We start from the raw sequence: 26,632 nt of genomic DNA on the forward strand, positions 1-26,632 counted from the left end.
CCTGCTCTTAGGCTGAGGGACTGATTACCTCGACTTCTAATGTCTTTTGTATATATTTCTACAGTCTTCGGTTTATGTCCATGTATTATATTGATAAAGTCACTGGATGGCGAAACGTCTACAAATTGAAGATATCCGGATGTTGCACTTGTGATTAATTCTTTACATTATTGGTATTGTATACCATTCATTTACAACAGGGATTTGTACAGAGTTTTGTCACACAGGAAAACAGAATCAAAGAGGACTGGGAACGACTTGGAACCAATACAGAAAAGGAGCCAATCAAGAAACCATACCACGGGCGGGATTTGAACCCGCGATCAGTCTCAAAGCTCCAGACCGTCGCGTTTGTTTGCAATCGTGTCATTACGATTTCGTGAGCCAATCAAGAAGCTAAACAGAGACTCGCAAAGACCAGAGACGAATATACAAACGTAAGAATATAGGAAGAGAGAGAATTTGGAAAATGAATAGAAGATAAAAGCAAGGTAGTATAAAGCTTTTATTCAGGTTAGTAAAATATATACTATTAAAAATAAAGTTTAAGAGAAAATGTGAGGTATTAAATAAATAGTTTCAGAAACTATTTGGTAAAGTAGATATTTTAAAAGTAAAGGATTTGAATTCCACAGTGAGAAATGGGGAGGATGTTGAAATAACTAAAGAGGAAAAAATGAAATTATTTCTGGTTACTGAAAAGACAAAAATCTGTAAACCAGACGAGATATCACATTAGGGTTTTTAAAAAAAATTTGAAAAAAATTATGCTATTCACTTGGGAAATTTATGATTTCACTAAAATAGGGAAACTTGGCAAACGAATGAAAAATAACACAGGTAAGTGAATATTTAATAAACTCTATTTACAGACTTAGTAAAAATGCTGGAAAAAGTCATACGAGTAAATTGGATAAAATCCTTGTAGGCAAACTATTACAACGGATGAGATGCTTTCTGTTTAGGATAAAAATGCAAAAAGCTCGATGACAAAAGAAGTCAAGGGGAAATTTTACTAGTGGAGTGCCGTATGGTTCTGTACTTGCTCCAACATTGTTTTCGATCTATAAAAATAACTCACCAGAAGGAATTGGAACTTTGCATAAGTTTCTGGACGAAGCAGAAATCTTAGATAATTAGAATTACTGTAAATCATTACGTGGCGTCCAACAAGTACGTGGAATGCCAGAATGGGGTGGGAAGCAGATAAAATAACCTGCACAAGGAATTTGATCTCCCCCGAGGAATCCCTTGAAGATATCCCAGGAGGCAACTCTGTGATTACTATGCAGGTTATTAGTTGCATATAAACAGGGTTCTACCTTGTGATGTGGTGGTCCTTACGTTCCCTCGGTGGTGAACGTTCCTGCTCCACCAAACAAAGCAAAAATTAAGAAGAAAGCAGGAGAAGGGACAAGGGATTATATTCTTCTATATTCACATGAAAAGAGCTGCTTCTACCACAGTTTATTTTAAAGCCAAGTAATATGATCAATCTTTATATAAGAATACTTAATTACTGCGTAAAGGTCCGAAAACTGATAGTGATTGAAATGTTTTATCCCGTTTAGGGTTCGAACCCATATATCGCTTGTGAGGTGAGTGTGTCCGCCATGAAACCTCGTAATATGTGTTTACGAGGTCATTGTGACCATTCCTCCTGTCGTAACTGGAAGGAAGAAGGCTCAGACCAAGTGCACTTTTCCCTGCGAGATCGTCCAGGTCTTAGAGGCGATAATAAAGTAAACGTAATCATGCATCAAAACATCCAAGATAAGATAAGATAAGATTTCGTTCGGATTTTTAACCCCGGAGGGTTAGCCACCCAGGATAACCCAAGAAAGTCAGTGCGTCATCGAGGACTGTCTAACTTATTTCCATTGGGCTCCTTAATCTTGTCCCCCAGGATGCGACCCACACCAGTCGACTAACACCCAGGTACCTATTTGCTGCTAGGTGAACAGGACAACAGGTGTAAGGAAACGTGTCGGAATGTTTCCACCCGCCGGGAATCGAACCCGGGCCCTCCGTGTGTGAAGCGGGAGCTTTAGCCACCAGGCCACCGGGCCATAAGATTATTTAACGAAAATAAAAACCGCTAGCACGAACAAATTCATAATTTACCAACAGACTATGTTAAAAGAACCTTAACTAGAATAAAGAAAAGCATTAAAATATTGATAATGAAAGACTGGTGAGTAGTATAGGCGTATTCCAAGCGTAAGTTACGACAGGTCGCTGCTTCTGTTTCCGTAATGCTGAGCTGTGGGTATTACAACCCAGGATTCCAAATGGCCTGTTACCCCGGGTGTAATGGGAGCAAAATAAACACAGCAGAAAAAGTTTAGACTTATATTATCCTTCACCAATTTATAACAGCAATATGTACACTATGTACAGTGATAAGTATAGTGCACTCCACGGTAAGCAAGGCAGAAATAGAAGTCACAAGATAGCAGACCGTGCTTCAACCAGCTCTAGAATGGGAATGACAAGGGCAGACAGGAGAGTGGTACCCACATAACCTCTGCGATTGCCAAAACCATCTTCTTATTGGCTAGAACCTGGTCACTAGTTGAACGACGGGGCCCCATCATCAACTCTTAACAATCTGGTTCGCTGGTTGGGGGAGATAGCCTGTAAATGAGGGTGTGTACATGCGCCGAATAAAGGTTACGTACTCTTTGCATGCCACAGTGGGTCTCCAAGATAACGAATCTCATGTTTAAACAATATGTTTAGTTCGATTACAACGACGGTCGGTTTACATTTGCGTTACAGCAACTATTCTCTTTGTGTGGTCCAAATAGTGTACGTTGATTATATGGATTCAATGTGCCTGGTATAACACAATGAATCAAACACTGAAAGAACTAAAATAAGAGTCGGTTCTAATATTAATGTGATGTAAATGGTTCAGAAAACTAACAAGTTCAAGAATGAGACACTTGTGCAACATCTGGGAATCTTTACTGAGGAAACGTTTCGCTAGCCAAAGACATCTTTAGTCCAGTACAGAGGAACGGTGGAAGGTAAGGAGGAGTTTGAGGTAATCAATCCCTCAGGCTGAAGTGCTGTGTAAGAGCCAAGTCAACAATTACATATCTATAAGGACTGAAGAGGAACAGGTCATAGGCAGAGACCAGAGTATAGGATGGCTACGGTCTGAAAAGTGACAAAGAAAATTGTTTTCACCAGTAAAGTGAATATTTCTTGTTACAAATTAGGTAAAATATATGTACGGCAAAGTAAAGGAGCTTTTACTTGAGAATGGAAAGTTATTGTTTTTTTAAGCATGAAAGTACCGACAAATAGAGTTCACGAAATTAAGAAGACTGCCAAGACGCGAGAATGAATCGCGAGTAAATAAAATGTCAAGATTCGAAAAACTGAGGATCACAACAATCACTTTTTTCTTCCTTTTTATTTTTGGAAGGTTATAAATGATCATAATTTTTAAAGGGGTGGACCGGTAAGCCAGCGGAAGGCCTCGGTCAGATGACCAAAAGCTCCAAAGGCGGGTCATCATCTGACTAAGACCCGCGTCAGGAAACATTTGTCCTGTTTCCTGACGAACCTTACCTAACCTAACCTGAGGATCACAAATTCGATCACACAAAAATAATTTGTAATGGGAGTGTTGAGTGTTGCAGAGCTGCTACAACTAAGAGTTAATATCGTCAACGGCTTGTCATATATTTGGCCTCAAATATTCTTGTTTTGATAGCGGTATATTCCCTCATAGGATGAAATAAAAAGGGTAAAACTTAAAAATTCTCTCGTCCTCCCATCTCTCATAGCAGATGACTGATCGTAGAAATTTACAGTAATTTGAATTATTTTTTAAATAGAGAAACATTGCTGCAAAATACATATGCGTGGACAGATTTTTTACTTACTGTCTCGTGATTACTGTGAATGTTGACTCTATCCACATTCTTAGTTTTTTTTTTTCATTTCTTTACAACTTACAGGCTCTTACAGTTGCTCTTGTGTTACAGGCTGGTCATACTACCTGCTCTTGTGTTACAGGCTGGTCATACTACCTGCTCTTGTGTACAGGCTGGTCATACTACTTGTTCTTGTGTTACAGGCTGGTCATACTACTTGTTCTTGTGTTACAGGCTGGTCATACTACTTGTTCTTGTGTTACAGGCTGGTCATACTACATGCTCTTGTGTTACAGGCTGGTCATACTACCTGCTCTTGTGTACAGGCTGGTCATACTACTTGTTCTTGTGTTACAGGCTGGTCATACTACCTACTCTTGTGTTACAGGCTGGTCATACTACTTGTTCTTGTGTTACAGGCTGGTCATACTACATGCTCTTGTGTTACAGGCTGGTCATACTACCTGCTCTTGTGTTACAGGCTGGTCATACTACCTGCCCTTGTGTTACAGGCTGGTCATACTACCTAATCTCGCGATACAGGCTGGTCATACTACCTGCTCTTGTGTTACAGGCTGGTCATACTACCTGCTCCTGTGTTACAGGCTGGTCATACTACCTGCTCCTGTGTTACAGGCTGGTCATACTACCTGCTCCTGTGCTACAGGCTGGTCATACTACCTGCTCCTGTGTTACAGGCTGGTCATACTACCTGCTCCTGTGTTACAGGCTGGTCATACTACCTGCTCCTGTGTTACAGACTGGTCATACTACCTGCTCCTGTGTTACAGGCTGGTCATACTACCTGCTCCTGTGTTACAGGCTGGTCATACTACCTGCTCCTGTGTTACAGGCTGGTCATACTACCTGCTCTTGTGTTACAGGCTGGTCATACTACCTGCTCCTGTGTTACAGGCTGGTCATACTACCTGCTCCTGTGTTACAGGCTGGTCATACTACCTGCTCCTGTGTTACAGGCTGGTCATACTACCTGCTCCTGTGTTACAGGCTGGTCATACTACCTGCTCCTGTGTTACAGGCTGGTCATACTACCTGCTCCTGTGTTACAGGCTGATCATACTACCTGCTCCTGCGTTACAGGCTGGTCATACTACCTGCTCCTGTGTTACAGGCTGGTCATACTACCTGCTCCTGTGTTACAGGCTGGTCATACTACCTGCTCCTGTGTTACAGGCTGGTCATACTACCTGCTCCTGTGTTACAGGCTGGTCATACTACCTGCTCCTGCGTTACAGGCTGGTCATACTACCTGCTCCTGTGTTACAGGCTGGTCATACTACCTGCTCCTGTGTTACAGGCTGGTCATACTACCTGCTCCTGTGTTACAGGCTGGTCATACTACCTGCTCTTGTGTTACAAGCTGGTCATACTACCTGCTCCTGTGTTACAGGCTGGTCATACTACCTGCTCCTGTGTTACAGGCTGGTCATACTACCTGCTCCTGTGTTACAGGCTGGTCATACTACCTGCTCCTGTGTTACAGGCTGGTCATACTACCTGCTCCTGTGTTACAGGCTGGTCATACTACCTGCTCCTCTGTTACAGGCTGGTCATACTACCTGCTCCTGTGTTACAGGCTGGTCATACTACCTGCTCTTGTGTTGCAAACTATATTTGTTCTTGTATTGGAGGCTTACTGCTGTTTCCGTGTTGCAAGCCGGGCATTAAAACTGCCTCAATGTTGCAAGTCGATCATTATAACTGCTCTCGTGGTGCAAACTAATAAGTTAGCCTTCTTCCTTGTCCCAAGCTAACCATTATAAATTCTAGTTCCTTTCCTTTCACATTAAACGAATTCAAACCTCACTGGCAGACTCTTCATAAGCCCTCCACCCACCCACCCTTCTCATCTTCACGCCGAACATAAACAGCGACATTAATCATGCGAATGTATACTCCTTTGCAGACGATACTAGGATTTGCATGTGAGTGACATTCATTGAGGACTCTGAGAATCTCCATGAGGATATAAGTTAAATCTTCCAGTGGGCCACAGAAAATAATTTTCAACGAGGACAAATCTCAGAAACTCCAGCGCGGATAAATTAAGAACGGGGCACAAAACTAATTCTAACCACTAGGTGCGGAAAAACTAACGTGAAGGAAATAGGGATAATAATGTTAGAGGATCTCATTTTCAAGAACCAAAACAGCAAGGAAAATGAAAGGATGGATAACGAAAACACTGAAAGCAAGAAATGCTAAGCTAATGATTGTCCTCTTTAAGTCACTTATTCTCTAAAGGCAGGCGAAATTGCAGATTCAGGGAATGTACAATAGGCTCGGCAGACGGTACAAAATTCCCTATTAATGAAAAATAGGAGTGCCACGAGTACCATGAGACAGTAAAAAGGGTCCAAAACTATTCAACTGCCTTCTAACATACATACTACTGATATATACCTTTGCTGAGTTCCAAGAGATTTTTCCTACTCCCCGAGACCGGCCATTGGCCAGGCTAAGCAGCATTACCAACAGATATCTTGCTGTCTTAAGGACAATACTTGACAAGTTCTCGACTTTAATTCCTGATCATCCGGACTGTGGTCCATACACTAGACCGTGTGCAGCCAGCTGTAAAAGCCTTGTTTGATCAGGTCTTGATCCACCAGGCCTAGTCTGGGACCGGGCCTCGGGGGCGTTGACCCCGGACAACCTCCTTAAACTATCCTTTAAGTATCATTCAGGTATTTTTCAGGTATAGTTTTTCCATAGCCTTTATGTAACAACTTCTAAAATTTAGTTTTCATATTTAATCGTCTTCTATTAATTTTGTATTTAATTTCCAAAGTGCAACAGCTAAATATGCAATGCAACTTGATCCAGAGACCATTTTCCAGCTATTTCTGTCTCCCATCCTCTTCCATTAATACAACTACTATATAAGGCGCCTTATCTTGCCTCACAACCCTCAGAAAACACAAGAAAACCTTGTACTCCAAACATCGTAGGAGGTAACAGGCATCCCTGAGGGAACACTCCCACAAACAGCTGGGAAAAGGTACTCCACCAGAACTAAAGTTTTTTTTTTTTTTTAGCTTGGTCTCGGTAAAAAATAAATATTTGTGCTGAAGAAACTGTGTATGTTGAATCCTCTAAGGTTGAAAAATATATCGTTCTTTATATACATACGTAGCATGGTGGTCAGTGGGTTAAGGCGTTGGGAGGTTAGTGTGGTTCCCAGGAGCCAGGCTAAATGTCCCGGGTTCGATTCCCGGTTGGTCGCGTTATTGTTAATTGCTTACAAAGCACTTTGTTCTGTAGATGTATTAATAAACATACATGCACTGTACGTGAATATTATTGTGAACACGGTGCTGTTGTAAGGTCTGCTGTACCTGACAGTAAGGAAAGAACACTTGCGAGGGAGCAGTCAGTAAATAAAGCATACTAGAGGTGTCCTTGTTGAATACCCTAATATTACTACTACCAATGTTATTTACAGTATTGACAATATGATTGGCGGATACCATAATATGAGAAGCTTAATGAGAGAGAGTGAGTGTATGCGAACTCTTACGAGCCACAGCTTTAGACAGGCTTACAGAAGACAGACTGTGAAGAAGTAAAGCTCCTGGGCCGCTCCTTACATGCAAGGCAACCCTTCCTCGGCTCCCCCCCCCTCCTTCACCTGACTGGCAGACCTCCAGCAGAAACTAGCAGTAACCCTGTATTACAACCCAGGTACTCAAAGGCCTGTTATATTATCCTTCACCAAGTATAAACAGCAGTATATACACTATGTACAGCAATAGGTCTTAGTGCACACCACGGTAATCAAGGCAGAATAGCGGCCAAAAGAAAGCAGACCACCGTGCTTCAACCAGCTCTAGAGTGGAAATGACAAGAGCGAAAACATGAGTGGTAACCATGTCACCTTCACATTTGCCAGATCCACCTTCTCATTGGCTGAACTTAGATACTGATCTGACGATGGGGCCCCATTGAATCGTTAGATCCTTAGTATCTGGTTCGCTGGTTGGGGAGGCAGCCTATGTGAGTGTGTTAACATGCTGAGAATAAAGATTACATACTCTTTGCATGCAACACTCTGTATCCGAATGATTCACTTATACGCATAAGCATTGAACTACTGTATTTAAAGCTACTTTCTGATAATGTTGGAATGTGGCCATGTGTGTTGTGCGTACGTCAAATACAACAACATAGTGTATGCCACAGGTTCGTAGTAGTGATGGCGCACACAAGGACAGCTGTAGGAAACATCGCATCCGTGGACTGGAGACGTATTTTTTTTTTGTACATACAACGCACAAGAAAATCATTATCACTATATGTGGGGCTGTGGATCACTAGCAGCAACAGCCTGGTTGACCAGGCTAGCACCAGACGAGACTGGCTCATGGCCGGGTACGGGAGTAGAAAAACTCTAGAAATTCATCAAAGGTATATCAAAGGTAAGGTAGTAAATGTTTTAACTCTGGCACAAGACAAAATTCTAAAGCAGTATTATTATCCTATATGTCTGCTGGCACAGCTAGTATGTCTGCTGGCAAAGCTAGTACGTCTGCTGGCAAAGCTAGTATGTCTGCTGGCAAAACTAGGACGTCTGCTGGCAAAGCTAGGACGGCTGTTGGCACAGCTAGTATGTCTGCTGGCAAAGCTAGTACGTCTGCTGGCACAGCTAGTATGTCTGCTGGCAAAGCTAGTACGTCTGCTGGCACAGCTAGTATGTCTGCTGGCAAAGCTAGTACGTCTGCTGGCACAGCTAGTATGTCTGCTGGCAAAGCTAGGACGTCTGCTGGCACAGCTAGTATGTCTGCTGGCAAAGCTAGTACGTCTGCTGGCACAGCTAGTATGTCTGCTGGCAAAGCTAGGACGTCTGCTGGCAAAGCTAGGACGGCTGTTGGCACAGCTAGTATGTCTGCTGGCACAGCTAGTACGTCTGCTGGTACAGCTAGTATGTCTGCTGGCAAAGCTAGGACGTCTGCTGGCAAAGCTAGGACGTCTGTTGGCACAGCTAGTATGTCTGCTGGCACAGCTAGTACGTCTGCTGGTACAGCTAGTATGTCTGCTGGCAAAGCTAGGACGTCTGCTGGCACAGCTAGTATGTCTGCTGGCAAAGCTAGGACGTCTGCTGGCAAAGCTAGGACGTCTGTTGGCACAGCTAGTACGTCTGCTGGCACAGCTAGTATGTCTGCTGGCAAAGCTAGGACGTCTGTTGGCACAGCTAGTATGTCTGCTGGCAAAGCTAGGACGTCTGCTGGCAAAGCTAGGACGTCTGTTGGCACAGCTAGTATGTCTGCTGGCACAGCTAGTACGTCTGCTGGTACAGCTAGTATGTCTGCTGGCAAAGCTAGGACGTCTGCTGGCACAGCTAGTATGTCTGCTGGCAAAGCTAGGACGTCTGCTGGCACAGCTAGTATGTCTGCTGGCAAAGCTAGGACGTCTGCTGGTACAGCTAGTACGTCTGCTGGCAAAGCTAGTATGTCTGCTCTTTTTGCCACCTCTCTAGACAAGAGCTAGAGCAACCATGTTGACCTAGGCAAGAAAGTTGACAACTTGGCATCTACATTGCAGATTGAACTGTCTGCCACTCAGATTGAACTATCTGCCACTCAGATTGAACTGTCTGCCACTCAGATTGAACTGTCTGCCACTCAGATTGAACTATCTGCCACTCAGATTGAACTGTCTGCCACTCAGATTGAACTGTCTGCCACTCAGATTGAACTATCTGCCACTCAGATTGAACTATCTGCCACTCAGACTGAACTGTCTGCCACTCAGACTGAACTATCTGCCACTCAGATTGAACTGTCTGCCACTCAGATTGAACTGTCTGCCACTCAGATTGAACTGTCTGCCACTCAGATTGAACTGTCTGCCACTCAGATTGAACTGTCTGCCACTCAGATTGAACTGTCTGCCACTCAGATTGAACTGTCTGCCACTCAGATTGAACTGTCTGCCACTCAGATTGAACTGTCTGCCACTTGAACTGTCTGCCACTCAGATTGAACTGTCTGCCACTCAGATTGAACTGTCTGCCACTCAGATTGAACTGTCTGCCACTCAGATTGAACTGTCTGCCACTCAGATTGAACTGTCTGCCACTCAGATTGAACTGTCTGCCACTCAGATTGAACTGTCTGCCACTCAGATTGAACTGTCTGCCACTCAGATTGAACTGTCTGCCACTCAGATTGAACTGTCTGCCACTCAGATTGAACTGTCTGCCACTCAGATTGAACTGTCTGCCACTCAGATTGAACTGTCTGCCACTCAGATTGAACTGTCTGCCACTCAGATTGAACTGTCTGCCACTCAGATTGAACTGTCTGCCACTCAGATTGAACTGTCTGCCACTCAGATTGAACTGTCTGCCACTCAGATTGAACTGTCTGCCACTCAGATTGAACTGTCTGCCACTCAGATTGAACTGTCTGCCACTCAGATTGAACTGTCTGCCACTCAGATTGAACTATCTGCCACTCAGATTGAACTGTCTGCCACTCAGATTGTAAAGTCTGCCACTCGGATTGTCTGCCACTCAGATTGAACTCTGAACTGTCTGCCACTCAGATTGAACTGTCTGCCACTCAGATTGAACTGTCTGCCACTCAGATTGAACTGTCTGCCACTCAGATTGAACTGTCTGCCACTCAGATTGAACTGTCTGCCACTCAGATTGAACTGTCTGCCACTCAGATTGAACTGTCTGCCACTCAGATTGAACTGTCTGCCACTCAGATTGAACTGTCTGCCACTCAGATTGAACTGTCTGCCACTCAGATTGAACTGTCTGCCACTCAGATTGAACTGTCTGCCACTCAGATTGAACTGTCTGCCACTCAGATTGAACTGTCTGCCACTCAGATTGAACTGTCTGCCACTCAGATTGAACTGTCTGCCACTCAGATTGAACTATCTGCCACTCAGATTGAACTGTCTGCCACTCAGATTGAACTGTCTGCCACTCAGATTGAACTGTCTGCCACTCAGATTGAACTGTCTGCCACTCAGACTGAACTGTCTGCCACTCAGATTGAACTGTCTGCCACTCAGATTGAACTGTCTGCTACTCAGATTGAACTGTCTGCCACTCAGATTGAACTGTCTGCCACTCAGATTGAACTGTCTGCCACTCAGACTGAACTGTCTGCCACTCAGATTGAACTGTCTGCCACTCAGATTGAACTGTCTGCCACTCAGATTGAACTATCTGCCACTCAGATTGAACTGTCTGCCACTCAGATTGAACTGTCTGCCACTCAGATTGAACTGTCTGCCACTCAGATTGAACTGTCTGCCACTCAGATTGAACTGTCTGCCACTCAGATTGAACTGTCTGCCACTCAGATTGAACTGTCTGCCACTCAGATTGCGCTAAAATGAACTGATGACACAGTTGACTCCTTGATTGTTGCTGATGTCATCATGTGAATCAATCGACTCACATAATGATTATCAAGAGACTGGTTACATCGTCTTTACAGCTCTACTGTTTCTGCTGCTGCCTCTGTACTCAACTGAAGAAGTCTACTGTGCAGGCGAAACGTTTAGGAATAAAGATACCCACCTACTGCACTTACGTCTCATCAGAATAATAATCTATGTAACAATTCTTACGAATTTAATCAAACACCGAATAATCTGATAAATAACCCAAAAATTCCTGACGGAAAATGTATGTCTGTGTCGAGGATTTGGAATAATATTGGAAGGTAAGTAAAGAATGTATTCGAATATCATAGGAATACAGCTAGAAACCTAAATAGATTTTCCACTATTATAACATATTTATATTTAGGGACTTGCAATGTGATCTGACTGACTGTTATGGTGGTAGCCAGGCTTATGCTGGGTTACAAGTACTTCTGGCAGTCTGGCAGACACACAGATGATCAGTCTATATGCAAAGTATGTGGTTGGCCTTATGATCACCATCTTAAATATTTCGTGATTTGTACACGAATGGTACACAACACCGACAAGATAAGAATTAGACACGTGTGTAATTTCTGGGTATCTTTATTTGCAGACGTTTCGCCATCCGGTGGCTTTATCAACAGAAATTCAAGGAAATGTGAAGACTGCTTTATTGTTCACTTACTGAGGAATATATCGACAGTATAACAGCCTAAGTATGTCAATATATCTTATTAATAAAAATGAGATAAGAGATATACGACGAAATATCATAGATTCGATTGCAATAAACATAAATTATCGATATATATCCAGATGAACTCCTGTTAACCCTTTTTTGAGGCCTTATTCCTAGGGCTTTTGCGTAGGCATAGACTTTTGTGCTCCCTTCCACTGGATGTATCTGGGGAGCCCATAAAAAATATCAGCCGCTTCAGCAGTCAGGAGATGCCATATGTCCAATCGCCACCACTATGAGGAGTTCCTTTGATTTTCTGTACAGGGTGTAAAACCTAGAAGGGATAAGCCAGGGTATACTTTACTACTGAAAGGGCCATCAGCTAGTTAAGGCTCGTGTCAGGAGATACTACTTCTTGTAGGTTCGCCGGCGAGTCCCGCCCCGGGTCTTCTCCAGATGGTGACTCGGCTTTAGGCGATACTGTGGTGCTTGAAGAATGAGACCCTTGTCCAAAACATTTGGGCATCTTTACTGAGGAAACATGTCGCCAGCCACTGGCTTCTCTGTGTCTCATTCCTCAACATGTTCGCTTTCTAAGCCATTTACACAACAGTGCAGCACTTTCTGACTTGTACACAAACAACCACCACAACCTAAATATCTACTGCCTTGACAATGTAATGACCCGGCTCCAAATTTACAAGATGGGAAGGATCATCTATAATTATACTCCAGTATACTCGGCTATTACCAGTTAAGTTGGAAGACACCACTTCAAAGAGCCACATTAAGTCTTCAAGAGAAGGCTATTTAAGTAGTACTGACACTAGCGTATCTGTGGCTGTCTGTTGTCCATGAAAGCTATCTAGAGACGATTTGCTGGGGGTCACCGCTCTCAGATTAGGTTTCTTGGTTCAGACGTGATCAACCGGGCTGTTGGTGCTAGTTATAATAAAAATATCTTTATTTCTATAAGTACACGTATAAGGTATACAGGCTTGGCTGACATCAGTGACATCCTATATAAAAAACCGCTTGTTATGCAGAACATTTCGGGTAAATTAGGTCAATTTTGTCCCAGGATGCGACCCACACCAGACGACTAACACCCAGATATCCATTTTACTGATAGGTGAACAGGGACTGCAGGTGTGTTATAGAAAAACGTCCTAATGTTTTCCAGCCGCACCGAGGAATCGATCCCCGGACCTCAGTGTGTAAGCTGAATGCACTAGCGACCGACCTACGGGACACCCAGACATGTGGTTCGACATAGATTTCAAAGCCTGACTGATCAGGGACTAACCTGATACATTTTGCACAGTCTGCTTTGGAGACCAATGACGTTTAGGTCCGATTTGGACCATTAACAAGCAGTGACTTGTTAATGGTCCAAGTTGGACCGAAACGTGGTCATAAGTTTCAGTCTCCTAAGTGCCGATTATTTATGCATTGTCCCAGTCACTGTATTGTGACTGGAAGCTGGACAGATACGTCAGTGCTTGATCAGCCGGGCTGTGGCTATGTTGAACTACGTGCGGCCAGCAGTAACAGCTTGGTTGATCAGGCCCTGATCCACCGGGAGGCCTGGTCGTGGATCGGGCCATGGAGGCGTTGATCCCCGGAATACCCTCCAGGTAGACTCCAGGTAGGTAGATTTGGGACCAATCTCCAGAAATTTCCAGGTATAAATTATGTTGTATTTTCTTCGCCTATGCTACAAGGAGTGCAGTTTAAGGGATTGTTCCAGAGAGGCTACAAGGAGTGCAGTTTAAGGGACTGTTCCAGATGGGCTACAAGGAGTGCAGTTTAAGGGATTGTTCCAGAGAGGCTACAAGGAGTGCAGTTTAAAGGATTGTTCCAGAGAGGCTACAAGGAGTGCAGTTTAAGGGATTGTTCCAGAGAGGCTACAAGGAGTGCAGTTTAAGGGATTGTTCCAGAGAGTAGTTCAAAGACTTCAGCAGTTCCCAGTAATTTAGGTGTTATTGCAAATAAAGTATGCGCTATTTATTAGAGAAAGTCATAAAAATTTCAGCGTACTCAGACCTGATCAAACGAGGGAATGGTTGAGGCGGAGCTGTGGGTTGATAGCGAGGTAGGTGAGGCAGCCCAGTGAGTCACAGTCTGGGTTACAGAAGCCCTGTTCTCTTAATATCAATGTGTGGTGGGTGTGGTGTTTCCCGGGTGCCTGCCACAATGAGGCTTGCTGCTGTCTGCCACCCCTGGCAGTTATCGCTGCTCGCTTCACGATCACAATGCCACCCTTGTCCCACCCTCGCGTCCCGTCTGTTCTCTACCTCCGGCGACACTGTCCCTGTTGATAGTTATGGTGGTGATGTCAGTACTCGCTCCTTGGGTGTACTCGTATATTTGTATTCAGCTATTTGTAGTTACAAGGGTTGAGTCTTAGCTCATGGTCCTGCCCTATTAAAATAGCCCAAATGGAAAGAAATAACATTAGTAAGTTTATTTAGGTTGAGAATGGAAATAAGTCAAAGTGACTTATTTCCATTGGGATCCTTGGATCTAAACTTAATTATTTACTAATCTTACATACGGCTAGTTTACCGTGCGCCCCGTGCTCATCCTATGAGTAATAGTGCAAAATAAAAGATTGGAGATCACAATATCTAGATGGTTCCACTTCCTAACAACTCGGAGGCTGAAGAAATATTTCCTGTGAGGCATCTGTGTTCTTAGCTTCCATCTAAGACCTCGTGGACCTTCCAGTATGTCTACCTACCTGGAGTCTTCCTGGATGGTGCTCCAGGGATCAACGCCTCCGTGGCCCATTCCTTGACCAGGCCTCGCGGTGAATCAGGTCCTATTCAACTAGACTGTTACTGCTGACCGCACGTAGTCCAACGTACGAACCACTTGCAGGTGTCACCGTACATGGTAGACTGAGAACAAGTGAAAAATGAGACATTTGCAACATCTGGGTATCTTTATTTGTAGACGAATCTCCATCCAGTGGCTTTATCAATACAAGGACAGAAGGCGAAGAGTTGGTGATCTTGGAGTTGGTGATCTTCAACTCAAAGACTGAGGGACTGATTACCTCATTTTTTGTATATAATTTTTCATTCTTCACATTATGTCCTTGTATTGCACTGATAAAGCCACTGGATGGTGAAACGTCTACAAATAAAGATACCCAGATGTTGCACATGTGTCTAATTCTTCATCTTGTCGGTACTGTCTACCATTCATGTACAACTGAGAACAAGTACCCACGCTTGTGGAACCTTGCAACGCTCTGGACCCTATTTGGAGCCTCACACTGGGTTCGACAAAGGTTGTTGAGGGCAGTCATGCTAAGACACGCCGCCCTGATGTGAACATTAGCAAATAAGGAAAAGGATACTTATGTACAGTTCAGGAAAAGTTTCGCCACGAGAGGATTGAAGAGGCCACTCGTGGCGAAACGTTTCCTCTTATACATAAGTGCCTCTTTCCACATCTTGTCGGTCTCAACAAGACCATTTTTCACCAGCGGATGAACTTCACTGTAGACAAGTGAAGAAGTCCAAGTCTGGCAGTGACAACAAAGGTGCCAAGTATCAACTAAGGAACAGCTTTGGAAACTTTGAGTGATAGAGAGTTGTAATGAATGGTTTTGAAAACCGACAAGTTGAAGATTGAGACACTCATGCACCATATGGGAATCTGTATTTAGGAAACGTTTCCTAAATAAAGATTCCCATATGATAGAGAGTTGATGCTGAAAGGGAAAAAATGCATGAATGCTCTAACTTAACCATTGATGTATTCACAATATTGTCAGGAGAAATAGAAATGTTATCCAACCTTCTTTCTACCTACTTAGTCTACCAGGAGAGTGTTTCGGGGATCAACTCCCCCGCGGCCCGGTCCCAAACCAGGCCTCCGGGTAGATGTTGAGAGCTCTAGCCTGGTTGGTCAGGCCCTGATCCACCGGGAGGACCGGGCTGCGGGGGGGAAGCGTTGACCCCCGGCACACCCTCAAGGTAGACTCAAGGTAGGTATACGTACACATGAAATATTTTTGACACATGAGATTAGTTTTCTCGCTTTCTGTTTTCCAGCGCATTTTGATCCATGCTGTGATACGAAGAACGTAACAGTGTAATACACTTTGCTTACCAACGATAAAAAGAGTTGCATCATAACTTTGGATCTCCTGTTGATTCAGAAGCAATACCTGGAGGGTGTTCCGGGGGCCAACGCCCTCGCGGTCCGGTCCACGACCAGACCTTCCGGTGGATTAGGGCCTGATCAACCAGGCTGTTACAGCTGGCTGCATGTAGTCCAACGTACGAATCACAGCCGGCTGATCCGGCACAGACTTTAAGTATCTGTCCAGCTCCCTCTTGAAGGCATCCAGGGGTCTATCAGTAACTTCCCTTATGCTTGGTAGGAGGCTGTTGAACAGTATTGGGCCCCGGACACTTACTGTGTTTTCTCTTAGTTTACCAATGGCACCCCTACTTTTCAGTTTTTTTTTTTTTTGCACTGCCTGCCAGTCTTTTACTTTCGTAGGGAGTGATTTCTGTATGCAGATTCGAGACCATTCCTTTTACAATTTTCCAAGTGTAGATTATGATATATCTCTCGCCTGCGTTCCAGCGAGTACAAGTCAAGTGCTTCCAAGCGTTCCCAGTAAGAGATTTCGTTCGGATTTTTAACCCCGGAGGGTTAGCCACCCAGGATAACCCAAGAAAGTCAGTGCGTCATCGAGGACTGTCTAACTTATTTCCATTGGGGTCCTTAATCTTATCCCCCAGGATGCGACCCACACCAGTCGACTAACACCCAGGTACCTATTTGCTGCTAGGTGAACAGGACAATAGGTGTAAGGAAACGTGTCGGAATTTCCACCCGCCGGGAATCGAACCCGGGCCCTCCGTGTGTGAAGCGGGAGCTTTAGCCACCAGGCCACATGTATATATTGCAATTTCAGTAGTATTCCAGCCTAGAGAGAACAAGTGATTTGAAAAGGATCATCATTGGCTTGGCATCTCTTGTCTTGAATGTGACCAGAGAATTCCTTCGGATTAACGTAAACAAAATCATCTTCTTAAATTCGTCCACTAAAACGCACAGAAAATACAATAGAATATTTTATTAGTTTTCGACTTATTAAAAGATAATCAGGAGTCCAAGACTGGACTGTGGGGGCGCTGACCCCTGGAACACCCTCCAGGAAGGTAGGTACGTTGACCAGCATGACTTTCATACGCCACAGTATTGCATATTTTAAACATTTCCCAAATTAGACACGAGTCTCTGAACTCAGCCCAGTTTGTCACTCCTGTACCCAAGTCTAAAGACAGATACCCCGCTGCTTCCCCCCTGGGCAGTTCCCTACCTCCCAACTACCTCCCCATGGGTAGACCCCCACTAACCGTCCACGTCCCCGTGAAGTCTCCCCTCACTACCCCTCCACGTCCCCGTGAAGACTCCCATCACTACCCCTCCACGTCCCCGTGAAGACTCCCCTCACTACCCCTCCACGTCCCCGTGAAGACTCCCCTCACTACCCCTCCACGTCCCCGTGAAGACTCCCCTCACTACCCCTCCACGTCCCCGTGAATACTCCCCTCACTACCCCTCCACGTCCCCGTGAAGACTCCCCTCACTACCCCTCCACGTCCCCGTGAAGACTCCCCTCACTACCCCTCCACGTCCCCATGGAGACTCCCCTCTAAGTATATTTAGGCAGAGGTTCACATAAGAACAATTATCATACACAGTGTAAATTACCCACTGGGAGAACCTCCCCGTGGAGTGCTGTATGTAATGATGTTAATTAAAAATGCATGTAGTGGGACAAGTACGTGATGCAGAAAGCAGGAAGTGATGAAAAACAGTCAGTCAGCCCCTCGCTGACCCGCCTCGCTGACCCGCCTCGCTGACCTGCCTCGCTCATCACCCCAAGTTTTCCTAATCAAGAAAATGTCCTTCGCTTCCTAGCTACCATCCCTAACCCAATAAGGTGTCCTATCCCGCTGTCGCCAGCCCCAGAATAATAATAATAATAATAATAATAATAATAATAATAATAACAATAATAATAATAATAATAATAATAATAATAATAATAATAATAATAATCTGTATTTCTACAAGTACATGTAAAAGGTATACAGACCATAGCTGACATCAATAACATACTAAAATATAGAAAGCCCTTTGTTATGCAGAACATTACGGGTAAAATTAGGTCAGTTTTGTCCCCAGGATGCGACCCACACCAATCGACTAACACCCAGGTACCTATTTTACTGCTAGGTGAACATGGACAGCAGATGTTTTTAGGAAACACGTCCTAATTTTTCCACCCGTAAAGGGGATCGAACCACGGACCTTAATGTGTGAATTGTGTGCTCTACGGGACACCCTATAGAGTCCGACACCACCAAGGTCCCAGCCCCCTCACCCCGAAAAGGTGATCCATATTCTAAAGATCCCAGCCACCACCACAGCGATCCTCTAAGGTGGTATTTCATCCCCAGAATGTGCTAACTCATATCACCAGGCTCTCATTCCCCAGCCCCAAAGGATGAGTCCCAGACCACCAATCGCAAAGCCCCCCTCAGCCCCACCTGATACCCTTCAGCCCCAGCTGGTACCCCCTCAGTCCCACCAGGCTCCCTCAGCACTACCTGGTTCCTCTCCAAGTCATCTTCATAAGTAGCGCACAGTTTGGGGGACACACTATGGGTCCTAAGACGTGAGTCATCTGTGTTGTGGAGCATGCTGAATATGACCCCCCCACACAACCTCCATCCCACCCCCTCCACACGACCCCCACCCAACCCCTTCCACACGACGTCTACCCCAACCACTCCACACGATGGCAGTTCCTCTTCCTGAATGGCCGCCCCATCCTAAACTCCTACGCTGCTTGAATTCTAACGAGGTTTCAGATATACAACAGCGTCGGGAGGTGAGTCACATTCGTTACCACAACATCACTGAGTTAGTAACACAAGACATAAGTTATCACAACATCACTGAATTAGTAACACAAGACATAAGTTACAACATCACTGAGTTAGTAACACAAGACATAAGTTATCACAACATCACTGAATTAGTAACACAAGACATAAGTTACCACAACATCACTGAGTTAGTAACACAAGACATAAGTTACAACATCACTGAGTTAGTAACACAAGACATAAGTTATCACAACATCACTGAGTTAGTAACACAAGACATAAGTTACCACAACATCACTGAGTTAGTAACACAAGACATAAGTTACCACAACATCACTGAGTTAGTAACACAAGACATAAGTTACAACAACATCACTGAGTTAGTAACACAAGACATAAGTTACCACAACATCACTGAGTTAGTAACACAAGACATAAGTTACCACAACATCACTGAGTTTGTAACACAAGACATAAGTTACAACAACATCACTGAGTTAGTATCAGAAGACATAAGTTACAACAACATCACTGAGCTAGTAACACAAGACATAAGTTACCACAACATCGCTGAGTTAGTAACACAAGACATAAGTTATCACAACATCACTGAATTAGTAACACAAGACATAAGTTACAACAACATCACTGAGTTTGTAGATGAATGGTTCAGAGAACCGACATGTTGATAAATTAGACACATGTGCAACTCTTGGGTATCTTTATTGAGGAAACGTTTCGCCACACAGTGGCTTCATCAGTCCATACATAGGAGAAACTTGAAGAACAGGAGGAGAATGAGGTAATCAGTCCCTCAACCTTGAGTCGATGTGTTCAGTCCATCAATCTTGAGTAGAATACGGCAGATGAGCGGAGAAGCAGCTTATAAACCGTATGGCAGGAGAGGTGCAGCAGTCATAGGTGGTGTCACATTTGTTCAATGTGGAAGTAGGTCCTGCCCAAGAATTAGGCAAGCGAAGAATTCCTAAGTATTAAGATCCCAAGAAGTTGCAGTGTCTGACAACATCACTGAGTTAGTAACACAAGACATAAGTTACAACAACATCACTGAGTTAGTAACACAAGACATAAGTTATCACAACATCACTGAATTAGTAACACAAGACATAAGTTACAACAACATCACTGAGTTAGTAACACAAGACATAAGTTACCACAACATCACTGAGTTAGTAACACAAGACATAAGGTACCACAACATCACTGAGTTAGTAACACAAGACATAAGTTACCACAACATCACTGAGTTAGTAACGGAGAAATTCGGGATGAACTTCCTCTGTGTTTTAACTCACAAAAAATAGAAGGAAAGCAGAAGTAGGTAGGGAAGAAGAAACGAATGATGTAGGGAAGAAGGGAGGAATGATGTAGGAAAGAAGGAATGATATAGGAAAGAAGGAAGGAATGATGCAGGAAAGAAGGGAGGAATGATGTAGGAAAGGGAGGAATGATGTAGGAAAGAAGGAATAATGCAGGATAGAAGAGAGGAATGCTTTAGGAAAGAAGGAATGATGTAGGAAAGAAGGGAGGAATGATGTAGGAAAGAAGGGAGGAATGATGTAGGAAAGAAGAGAGGAATGATGTAGGAAAGAAGGAAGGAATGATGCAGGAAAGAAGAGAGGAATGATGTAGGAAAGAAGCAATGATGTGGGAAAGAAGGTAGGAATGATGTAATAAAGAAGTAATGATATAGTTAAGAAGGAAGGAATGATGTAGGAAAGAAGGAAGGAATGATGTACGAAAGAAGGGAGGAATGATGCAGAAAAGAATTGAGGAATGATGTAGGAAAGAAGAGAGGATTGATGTAGGAAAGAGGGAGGAATGATGTAGAAAAGAAAGGAGGAATAATGTAGGAAAGAAGAGAGGAATGATGTAGGAAAGAAGGAATGACGTAGGAAAGAAAGGAGGAATGATGTAGGAAAGAGGAGAGGAATGATGTAGGAAAGAAGACAGGAATGATGTAGGGAAGAAGGCAGGAATAATGTAGGAAAGAAGAGAGGAATGATTTAGGAAAGAAGGGAGGAATGTTGTAGGAAAGAAGAGAAAGATGGAAGGATTAATGGAGAGACAGGAAGTATGCAGGAAGGTAGTAATGGAGGGAGGTAGAGAAGGATACGAGAGATAGATGGAAGGAGGAGTCAGCAAACAGAAATAGTGAAAACCTTGATGAAGACGTGGACACGTGTGCATCACCACCCACCTCGCACCGTCACCACACACCTCGCACCGTCACCACACACCTCGCACCGTCACCACACACCTAGCACCGTCACCACACACCTCGCACCGTCACCACACACCTTGCACCGTCACCACACACCTTGCACCGTCACCACCCACCTCGCACCGTCACCACACACCTAGCACCGTCACCACACACCTTGCACCGTCACCACCCACCTCGCACCGTCACCACACACCTTGCACCGTCACCACACACCTTGCACCGTCACCACACACCTCGCACCGTCACCACCCACCTCGCACCGTCACCACACACCTTGCACCGTCACCACACACCTTGCACCGTCACCACACACCTTGCACCGTCACCACACACCTTGCACCGTCACCACCCACCTTGCACCGTCACCACACACCTTGCACCGTCACCACCCACCTAGCACCGTCACCACACACCTCGCACCGTCACCACACACCTCGCACCGTCACCACCCACCTCGCACCGTCACCACCCACCTCGCACCGTCACCACACACCTCGCACCGTCACCACACACCTCGCACCGTCACCACACACCTCGCACCGTCACCACACACCTCGCACCGTCACCACACACCTCGCACCGTCACCACACACCTCGCACCGTCACCACACACCTCGCACCGTCACCACACATCTTGCACCGTCACCACACACCTTGCACCGTCACCACACACCTTGCACCGTCACCACACACCTTGCACCGTCACCACCCACCTCGCACCGTCACCACACACCTTGCACCGTCACCACACACCTTGCACCGTCACCACCCACCTCGCACCGTCACCACACACCTTGCACCGTCACCACACACCTTGCACCGTCACCACACACCTTGCACCGTCACCACACACCTTGCACCGTCACCACCCACCTTGCACCGTCACCACACACCTTGCACCGTCACCACCCACCTAGCACCGTCACCACACACCTCGCACCGTCACCACACACCTCGCACCGTCACCACACACACCTTGCACTGCACCGTCACCACACACCTTGCACCGTCACCACACACCTTGCACCGCCACCACACACCTTGCACCGTCACCACACACACCTTGCACTGCACCGTCACCACACACCTTGCACCATCACCACACACCTTGCACCGTCACCACACACCTTGCACCATCACCACATACCTTGCACCGTCACCACACACCTTGCACGTCACAACACACCTTTCACCGTCACCACACACCTTGCGCCGTCACCACACACCTTGCACTGTCACCACACACCTAGCACCGTCACCACACACCTTGCACCGTCACCACACACCTTGCACCGTCACCACACACCTAGCACCGTCACCACACACCTAACACCGTCACCACACACCTAGCACTGTCAACAAACACCTTGCACCGTCACCACACACCTAGCACCGTCACCACACACCTTGCACCGTCACCACACACCTTACACCGTCACCACACACCTTACACCGTCACCACACACCTTGCACTGTCACCACACACCTTGCACCGTCACCACACACCTAGCGCCGTCACCACACACCTTGCACCGTCACCACACACCTAGCACCGTCACCACACACCTAGCACCGTCACCACACACCTAGCACCGTCACCAAACACCTTGCACCGTCACCACACACCTAGCACCGTCACCACATACCTTGCAACGTCACCACACACCTAGCACCGTCACCAAACACCTTGCAACGTCACCACACACCTTGCACCGTCACCACACACCTTGCACCTTCACCACACACCTTGCACCGTCACCACACACCTTGCACCGTCACCACACACCTTACACCGTCACCACACACCTTGCACCGTCACCACACACCTTACACCGTCACCACACACCTTGCACCGTCACCACACACCTTACACCATCACCACACACCTTGCACTGTCACCACACACCTTACACCATCACCACACACCTTGCACTGTCACCACACACCTTGCACCGTCACCACACACCTTGCACCGTCACCACACACCTTACACCATCATCACACACCTTGCACCGTCACCACACACCTTGCACCGTCACCACACACCTTACACCGTCACCACACACCTTGCACCGTCACCACACACCTTACACCATCACCACACACCTTGCACCGTCACCACACACCTTGCACCGTCACCACACACCTTGCACCGTCACCACACACCTTACACCATCACCACACACCTTGCACCGTCACCACACACCTTACACCATCACCACACACCTTGCACCGTCACCACACACTTTGCACCGTCACCACACACCTTATACCATCACCACACACCTTGCACTGTCACCACACACCTTACACCGTCACCACACACCTAGCACCGTCACCAAACACCTTGCAACGTCACCACGCACCTTGCACCGTCACCACACACCTTACACCATCACCACACACCTTGCAACGTCACCACGCACCTTGCACCGTCACCACACACCTTACACCATCACCACACACCTAGCACCGTCACCACACACCTTACACCATCACCACACACCTAGCACCGTCACCACACACCTTACACCATCACCACACACCTTGCACCGTCACCACACACCTTGCACCGTCACCACACACCTTATCCAGTGTGATGGACTGAACAGACAGCGCTTTTTATGACATTCACGGAGAGAACTTGTGAAGATCCTAGCGAGCTTATATTAATTAGTTTTACAAACATCATGATTACAACAGCATAACAACACCAGGGAAAAGACGGGAAGGAGGATCGAGGAGGGGAAGGAGGATCGAGGAGGGGAAGGAGGATCGTGGAGGGGAAGGAGGATCGAGGAGGGGAAGGAGGATCGTGCAGGGGGAAAGGGGGATCGAGGAAGGGGAAAGGAGGATCGTGGAGGGGGAAAAGGAGGACCGATGAGGGGAAGGAGGATCGAAGAGGGGAAAAAGGAGGATCGAGGAGGGGAAGGAGGATCGAGGAGGGGAAGGAGGATCGAGGAGGGGAAGGAGGATCGTGGAGGGGGAAAGGGGGATCGAGGAGTGGGAAAGGAGGATCGTGGAGGGGGAAAGGGTGATCGTGGAGGGGGAAAAGGAGGATCGAGGAAGGGAAGGAGGATCGTGGTGGGGAAGGAGGATCGAGGAGGGGAAGGAGGATCGTGGAGGGGAAAGGAGGGTCGTGGAGGGGGAAAGAAGGGTCGTGGAGGGGGAATGGAAGGTCGTGGAGGGGGAAAGGAGGGTCGTGGAGGGGGAAAGAAGGGTCGTGGAGGGGGAAAGGAGGGTTTTGGAGGGGGAAAGGAGGGTCGTGGAGGGGGAAAAGAGGGTCGTGGAGGGGGAAAGGATGATCATGGAGGAAAGAAAGGAGAATCGAGGAGGGGAAGGAGGATCAAGAAGGGGGGAAAGGAGCATTTAGGAGGGGAAGGAGGGTCGAGGGAGAAAAGAGGGGAGTCTAATGAATCTACAGTCATTGTTTCTAAGTTGTTCTTATCGAATATCAGTCTTATAACAATACACCTTGTAAATTATCCCAATGTAACAAGGTGACTTTGAAAGACTTGCAAGACAGATATTCACGAACCTGTTACCTGGCTCATCTCTCAAACCTGCTTCCTACCTTGCTGAGGTGACCACCAAGGCAGGGGTGACCACCAAGGCAGGGGTGACCAATGCAGGGGTGACCACCAAGGCAGGAGATGGGGTTACTAGCCCCTTGTTCCCGTCATTCTTATCGTTCCATACAAGTGAAATTCTGCCCAAATGACCCAGATTTACTTACCTCTGTACATAAGAGAAACGTAAACAAAGCAATACCATCCGCAAAACCACATTAAAATGAAGGTTTGTTCTGCATACTATAGTGCCTTGTCAAACTTACCTGAGAGTAGAGATAGGGTGGTCAGGACCACCGCCAGCCACTGCAGGCTGGGGAGGTTGTCCATCATGGCGTGGGTTCAAGTGCCAGTCTCTTCTCCTGCTCATCACGTTGGCACCCCACCCATCTTGCCTATCACCGCTTCCTTTTTCTACCCCCCTTCCTGGGTATTCTGTGCTGCCACTGCAGCTCAAGTTGCACAATGACTCTCTGTACGTTCACTTCTCTCGTGTTCGCCGATCTGTTAAAAGAATTTTGCCAGTTAAAAAAAAGCTTTCCATTGTAACGCAATATAAGATATATACAGCTATACATGCTGCATCAAGCACAGAAAACAAATATTTCCTAGCAAGCTATATTCACAGCTGATACAATCCTCAAGATTCTCAATACCGTACTCTCTCATATTTATGTACTCTGGAGTCCTTGAGCTCTCTCCCATAGAGATCCAACTTAACCTGCAGGAAAACTCAAATTCTTGTAATACTTGGTTCACTAACAAACAGGTGTCTCCGAGAGAATACGGCTACAGATGAAGCTGCCAAATTAACCTGAAGGGAGAAGAAATTGGTTCACATACCAGTCAGTCTACGAAAGATTAAACAAATGGATCCAAACACTGTCAGACACGACAGTTCCTCGGTCGTTCATCAAGGAATCATGGTATAACGCGGCTTCACCAAGCCAAGATATCAATGCAAAGTTATTCCTGCCGCACCTGTGTTACCTCACCAGAACCAAAGTCATTGAGAATATTGCTGAAGAACATTATCAGGTCTGCCACTCCACACTTAGGAACACTGTCTTACTGGCAAGTCTACCTCACAATAACGTAGTAAACATATGCGTATGCTTATGCGCATATTTATGTCGTGCCGAATAGGTAAAGCTTGTGATTTGGCTTAAATAACAACGCTCTTCTTGCCAAATAAGGCATGAGAAAATTTGTGTATGCAATAATTTCGCAAAAATCATTCTGAACCTAACGAAAAAAATATATTTCATTGTGTTTGTTTATTATTAAATTATTGTAAACTTATCTAAAATATATTTAGTTGGATTAGGCTAAATTAAATTGCGCTTGTTATAAAAATGTTAGGTAAGTTTCCTAAGGTTCTTTTGGTACAAAATTATTAATTTTTACAATAACATAAATGAAAAAAATATATCTTTAAACGTGTAAGATAAAATTTTAGAAACGACTTCATTTTCAATGAGTTCTTGCTAATTGAAAATTTTTACCTATTCGGCACGACTTATATACTGAGCAGAAATGCGCATATGAGCGTATGATGTGTGCCAAGGGTGACAGTCAAGTACATAATAGTTTGTCCTTGAAGATTAAGAACCACTATCACCACCACCACCACCACCACCACCACCACCACCACTACCACAACTACCACCACCACCACCACCACTACCACCACCACCACTACCACCACCACCACTACCACCACTACCACCACCACCACCACTACCACCACCACCACTACCACCACTACCACCACCACCACCACTACCACCACCACCACTACCACCACTACCACCACCACCACCACCACCACCACCACTACCACCACTACCACCACCACTACCACCACCACCACCACCACTACCACCACCACCACTACCACCACT

The 26,632-nt window shown here is 45.7% G+C and overlaps 1 protein-coding gene across 3 annotated transcripts in view; it reads right to left on the minus strand.

Moving 5' to 3' along the window:
- Window positions 1–26,632, minus strand: part of LOC128703324 (uncharacterized) — a 176,719-nt gene that overhangs the window by 54,944 nt on the left and 95,143 nt on the right. For 2 of the 3 annotated variants that reach the window (XM_070085336.1, XM_070085335.1), the window contains one exon: window positions 24,995–25,232. In XM_070085336.1, the coding sequence (XP_069941437.1) occupies window positions 24,995–25,061 (67 nt within the window). In that variant the 5' untranslated portion in view covers window positions 25,062–25,232. Of the gene's footprint in view, window positions 1–14,725; window positions 14,979–24,994; window positions 25,233–26,632 lie in introns of those variants that run through there. The other variant, XM_053797951.2, reaches the window with a different exon arrangement.

The sequence above is a fragment of the Cherax quadricarinatus genome, chromosome 15 (genome assembly GCF_038502225.1).
Source record: "Cherax quadricarinatus isolate ZL_2023a chromosome 15, ASM3850222v1, whole genome shotgun sequence".
Lineage (NCBI taxonomy): Eukaryota > Metazoa > Arthropoda > Malacostraca > Decapoda > Parastacidae > Cherax > Cherax quadricarinatus.